Source organism: Lipotes vexillifer, unplaced genomic scaffold, assembly GCF_000442215.2.
Source record: "Lipotes vexillifer unplaced genomic scaffold, Lipotes_vexillifer_v1.1 scaffold1383, whole genome shotgun sequence".
NCBI classification, from domain to species: Eukaryota; Metazoa; Chordata; class Mammalia; order Artiodactyla; family Lipotidae; genus Lipotes; species Lipotes vexillifer.
Genome location: NW_006797683.1, coordinates 896,652 through 902,753, shown reverse-complemented (window position 1 = coordinate 902,753; position 6,102 = coordinate 896,652). Strand labels below are relative to the sequence as shown.

The 6,102-nt window shown below is 56.7% G+C and overlaps 1 protein-coding gene across 10 annotated transcripts in view; it reads right to left on the bottom strand.

Annotated features, from left to right (window-relative positions):
* FGFR1 (fibroblast growth factor receptor 1) overlaps positions 1-6,102 on the bottom strand; it is a 40,152-nt gene that overhangs the window by 2,630 nt on the left and 31,420 nt on the right. For 6 of the 10 annotated variants that reach the window (XM_007469784.1, XM_007469775.1, XM_007469780.1 and 3 more), the window contains 5 exons: positions 4,363-4,507; positions 2,168-2,385; positions 1,081-1,226; positions 728-849; positions 174-284 (listed from right to left, as the gene is read on the bottom strand). In XM_007469784.1, coding sequence (XP_007469846.1) covers positions 174-284; positions 728-849; positions 1,081-1,226; positions 2,168-2,385; positions 4,363-4,507 — 742 coding nt within the window. Of the gene's footprint in view, positions 1-173; positions 285-727; positions 850-1,080; positions 1,227-2,167; positions 2,386-4,362; positions 4,508-5,213; positions 5,365-6,102 lie in introns of all 10 variants that reach the window. The other 4 variants (XM_007469777.1, XM_007469779.1, XM_007469778.1 and 1 more) reach the window with 2 other exon arrangements.

The window sequence follows — 6,102 nt, the reverse complement described above, 5'->3', positions numbered from 1 at the left end:
TGCTGAACCAAACTCCCCTCCCAACCCACTTCCCGAAGCGTGGCTGAGAGATGCCGGGTCGCTGACACCCCAGCTAGTTATCTGCTCCCTGACAGACAGGCAGCAGGAAGCCCGGGGTTCCTGCCTGAGCCCCTTCCCGACACGGGTGGGAAGCCTGCAGGCTCAGCGCCTACCGTCCTGTGTGCAGGCCCCCAGCAGGTTGATGATGTTCTTGTGTTTCCCAATCATCTTCATCATCTCCATTTCAGAGATCAGGTCTGACAGGTCTTTCTCTGTTGCATCCGCTTTATGGACAAGCCAGAGAAGGGAATTGAGACTCGTTTGCTTTGGAAGGGAGGCCGACAGGCGAAAAACTAAGGGAGGGGGATGAAGTGACCACCCAGGGGTCCCTTTGCTCTGGGACTTGCTTCTCTCCTCCCTTTTTCACATCCAAATTTATCCTCCCATCCCTCTTACGAGAGCCGGTGTTGCCATAAGTGGTAATGAGTAGGGCAGAAGCTACGTCGGGAAAATCAGCTGGCAACGGGATCTAGAATAAACCCCTGATGACAACCCAGGTGGATGCCAAGGAACAAAGTGAGATCATAGTGATCTTGGGGTGCAGAATGCCCCCCACTCCCGGACATCCCTAAGCAGGCCATGTAGCGGGTGTGGGCAATGGCCCGAGGCCCACAGTTTGCTTGGAAAGGGAAGGGATTGTTTTTGCAGGGACACAAGCGTCACTTACATTTCAGCATCTTCACAGCCACTTTGGTCACCCGGTTGGGTTTGTCCTTGTCCAGCCCAATGGCCTCCGCCAACACCACCTGCCCAAAGCAGCCCTCTCCCAGGGGTTTGCCTAAAACCAGTCTTTCGGGGAAACAAAGGGTGGTGGTATAAGCCGGAGGTGGTAAAGTTCAAACCTGACAGGACACCCCATTCCTCCCCGCCTCCACGTAGCTCCCCCAACCGAGAGCAGAAGGTAGAAATCATCATTTCTGATGCACCTGGTACACCGTCGCTCCCTCGAAGGTTGGAGCACACACAACTGCCAGCGTTAGAATAACAAGCGGGGGTTCCCCAGAAAGTGGAGAGGGTTACCTGTCCCGAGGCAGCTCCCAGCGAGGGTCTTCGGGAAGCTCGTATTCAGAGACCCCAGCCAGCATGGGGGTCCCGCTGGAGGAGAGACGCGAGGGCCGAACCAGCAGGACCCCAGAGTTCATGGATGCGCTGGAGTCGGCCGACACCTACGGAGAAGCGTGGGGTCACCCTTCCAGCGCGGACGGGGATTCCTCTCATCCCCAGTTAGGGCTTTTCGCCAACGGCAGAGGTATGTACCTGTCATCTGATGCTCCTTCCCCAGACAGAGTGGCAGAAAGGCCAGCGGGGGTCGGAAGACCTAGGTTCTAAAACTGACTTATTTTCCCCACTAGCCTTTCTGGGCTTTGATTTACTCACCTTTCACATGAGCGTTCCAGACTGACATTGTGTATCTTACCATTGCAGTAGCAACTCTATTCTTGTCCGCGTTCTTAGTGAAAACCCTGCCCCGGATTAGGGATTCCTGACTCCCAAAGCTCCTTCCAGAATTAGCCCAGCTCTTAGCGAAGGTGGCCTCCTTTCACACACCTTCACCCTCCGTTCCATTTCTGGGATGAGGGGTGCACAGGAGAGGGAGGGCATCTTGGGACCCAATTCAGGTCCTCTCCCCCACTCTGTACCTTTGCACCTCTATTCTCCTCACTTTTTAATTTTTTTGGCCACGCCTCGTGGCTTGTGGGATCTTAGCTGCCCGACCCGGGATCGAACCCCTTGGCAGTGAAAGCGTGGAGTCCTAACCACTGGACCGCCAGGGGACTCCCCACCTTTGCACCTCTAAGGGGCCCTGGGGGGCAGTTCAAACTCGCAGTACCAGCTGTGCACTCAGCCCAGCTAGAACCGTCTTCCAATCCACATGCCGGGTGAGCAGGTCACCGTGGCTGGGGTAAGATGGGCTCATGGACCAGAACAGCTTGGAGCCTGACTCGGAGCACTTAGGACAGGGCAGTCCCGTGCCCTGGCCCAGAAGCCAGAAACCAAAGTCTGAAGCAGTTGGCTGGGCACCGTGGCAAGGACAGGGCATTAGAGGGTCCCGGGGAAGGCCCCGAGGCACAGGGATGACGCATAGCATGAGGCAGAGTGTGCAAACCCCCCATCTACTTTCTGTTACCTGTCTGCGCAGAGGGATGCTCTTGGCCAGCTTGTGCACGGCCATCTGGCTGTGGAAGTCACTCTTCTTGGTGCCACTCTTCATCTTATAGATGATGACAGACCCCACCATGCAGGAGATGAGGAAGGCCCCCGTGCAATAGATGATGATCTCCAGGTACAGGGGCGAGGTCATCACCGCCGGTCTCTCTTCCAGGGCTGGGTCAGTGCGAACAGGGTGTTAGCGGGCTGGGGGCGGGGCCCGTCCACTAGGTCCCAGATCCATAAGAAACTCAACACCCATCTCCTTTCCTCTGGGAATCTTCAGGGCAGAGAAGAACCAAGCCAGGTTCCAGCTAGGATTGGGGTTCTGGCACTGAGCACACATCAGACGTTCTGTGATCGCTGAGGCTTCCTGATCCTGACTCGTATCCCAAGAGGGATGGACTGTATCTTGCTACCCAAAGCCCATCCTCATGAACTCAGGAGCCCTCCTTGCTCAGCAGGACAGCTGGGCTGGAAGGGTACCTGGTGCCCTGCAAGAGATGGCTGAGAACTCACTTGTGCTAGATGCCTTCCAGAGTGTCCCCATGAAAACTCGGCCCTTCTCTGCAGCGCCTGAGCACTGTGTCCCCCTATCACAGGGGACAGCTGAACTGTCCATCGATCTTTCATCACTGACAGCCCACAAGTACCTTGAGGGCTCAGATGGCACCTCATCCATGTGTGTAGGCCACAGTGCCTGGCATCTGGTGGCACTCACAGCATTGGGACAATGAAGGGGAGGGAAGGAAAGAAGAAAACCAGTGTGTATCCTGACTTCGTCTCTCAGCTTCACCTAACGTCACCTGTGTCAGGTCAGACGTGTAAATATCCACACCCCGCCAAACCACAGGCAAAACTAACTTAATTTCCAAATATGTCTGGACTGCTAAAGATAGAAAATGTAAACTTCTCTTAACTTCTCCTCGCAGGTCTAACTCCTAAAGCTGAAGGACATGGAGGGGGTTGTTTTATTCTCTTCTCCGTTCAGAATCTCGCCCTTCCCATCCCCACAGAAGACCGTGCAGTCTAAGCCCTTTTCCCTCCACACGGAGGCTGGGAGGGTTCACAGAACACACATTCCCCACGAGGGGAGGGTCCCTCTCCCCCCACAGCTCTCTACCCACTCCTCCCCTTTTAAAGACCCCTGCCAGCCACAGGGGCCAGCACCCCGAGGACCTCCCCCGGAGGCCCCAGGCATGACGCCGAAGGAGCCCAAAGGGAACCTCCCGAGGCCTGACGAGGGGACGGCAGTGCTGATAACAAGAAGCGGTTCTGTTTTTCCCTTTCCCCAGCGTCGAGAAACACGGACAGCCAACTGGGAGCACACACGGGACAAAGACAGCGACGAGGAGAAAAACAGAACGCTTCTCTCCCTCCAGCGGGGGTGTTATCAGAGGAGGAGAGAGGGAGAGAGGAGACAAGAGGACAGAGTCTGCAGGAACCAGAGCAGCACAGCGCACAGCCCACGTGCAGGCCCTGCAGAGGCACCAGCCCACCACCCCGAGCAGGCTGCAGGCTCCTGCCTTCCCGGACCAGTGCACACACCTCCCCTCTGGAGAGAGGAGACGTTGGGAGCCAAGGAGGATAAATGGGCACCATCAGGCCCCCCGCGCTGCCTGGGAAAGGACTCGCTCAATGCAGCTCCAGTCCACTGTCTGGGTCTGGGTGGAACCTCGCTCACTCTGAGGTGGCAGCATGGGAGGACCGAGGGCATGATCCTTGCCAAGAGCAAGCCCCTCGTTCCAGGGTGCCTACGTTCAGTTACGGGGGAGCGGGCCTTTCTGAGACTTTTGGGGGTTGCTGGCGATAAAGGATCAGACAAGCTAAGGAAGGCCGCCGGACCCAAGGAGGGAAGGAGCCTGCCCTGGAGGAGAGGCCAGCTGCAGGTTAAATCCAGATCCCACGCATGCATCACACTGGCCCAGGGGAGAGCCAGAGGCAGGCACACAGGTGGGACACCTCCGCGTTCCTGCATCACGAGGAAAGCACCTGTGTGAGCCAAGAGGATTTGACCTGCAGAGGCAGACAAATTGCTGGAGCCACCTGCTGGCCCTCGGAGGCCGGCTCTGTGTCTCCCCTAGCCCTGCGATGCATGCTCCCCCCGTGCCCATGGCGAGGGCAGGACATCGAGAGGAGAAGTGCAGTGTATACCTTCCAGAACGGTCAACCATGCAGAGTGATGGGAGAGTCCGATAGAGTTACCCGCCAAGCATGTATACTCCCCCGCGTCCTCAAAGGAGACATTCCTTAAGTGCAGCACCTCCATCTCTTTGTCGGTGGTATTAACTCCGGCCGTCTAGAAGAGACAACGGAAGCAACATGGACAAGCCCGGGACCTGAGACCTCTCAGAGGTGCAGAGGGAGGGAGGGAGGGAGGAAGAGGAAAAGGAAAAAACAAAAACAAAACCAAAAAAACCAGAGGAAGAAATGCTCCCCAGCGTCTCCTTTGCAACAAGGAACAAACAAAAACCACCAGGCAGCGCGAGACCTGTTAGAAGAAGAGAGTGGGACCCTGAGGAGGAACTCGGCAGACCTGAGACGACACGAATGGCTGGTTACACCCGTCACCAGACGCTGGCAGCCCTGGCCCGGCCCGGCATGCGGCGGCGAGCGCATGGAGAAATGGGGCCCGGAGCGTGGGGGGCTGTTTGGTTTCCAGAGGGCACACACAGGAGGGATGGAGAGGGCGGCAGCCACACACGCACACACGCCCGTGGACGCTGGTCCACTCTTCTCTCCATCACTCAGACCCTCCGTCTGCATGACCAGCCGGGACGCACCCCACACACAGCTAAGGAACACACACAAGGCACAGAGGGGGCGACACCAACACAGAACCAAACCAAACCAGCCTCCCAAGGCCGGGTATTTTTCCATGGCTCCGGGCACTAGAAACACAGCAGGGTAACAGGGGGATTGGGGCGCTGGCCTCCCCACCTGCCCCAACAGCTCAGGGCCTCAATCGAATTCCCAGCACAGGGGTCCCTCCAGCTCCCCATTACCTTTTGCCACAGGTCTGGTGACTGTGAGCCACACAGACTGGTTAGCTTCACCAATATAATTGGAAACCTTACACACATACTCCCCGCTCTGGGCCTCTGTCACATTGAACAGGGTCAGCACCTCCGCATCCGAGCTATTTATCCCCGAATGCTGGAACAGACCAACGACACACCATCAGTTGGGCCAACGCTGAGATGTGGCTGTATTTTGCTCCCATGCAGGCCCAGGAGCTAAGGCAAAGGGAGGCTGAAGTGAGACTTGCCATCTTTCCCTTGTTAGGACAGCACAAGTGGACTTTGAAACTCCAGAGCAGTTGACCGAAAAATAAACTAAAGAAAAAAATCACTGCCCCCAAGCAAACGTTCTGTTTGTGTTAAACCCCCTCCTCCAGGACGAGGGCAGGGACTGTGAATGGAGAGGGCGGCCAAGGCCAAGGCCAAGGCCAAGGCCAAGGCCAAGGCCACGGGCCCGCTTCCTACATGGCAGTTTCAGCACCCGAGGTGAAGAGTGGGGTGGCCGGTAAATCTCTGGGACGGCCAAGCCCAGGAGGATGAGGTCTAATGCTGGGACCAGGAGGGAAACCACTTTCCCAGCTTCTGGTGACTTCCTGTTGCAAGATCCACTGGAGAATTAGGCAATTAGCTTCCCTGGATTAATGGAGCATTCAGGGACAATCAAAGTCTGGGAGTGGGAGGAAAAAGGAAGAAAATGCCAATTACTCCTGAAACCGCTGAGGACTGACCTGTGGCCTTTGCTCTTCCAACCCTACCTAAGCCGTGCCTGTCATTCAGCCCACGTGCCAGAAAGACCGTGACTTGGGAACCAGGGCAGAGACTGGGTGATGCTGCCTAGAAAGGCTGTGGTCATGGGCAATGGAAAAGCAGGAAT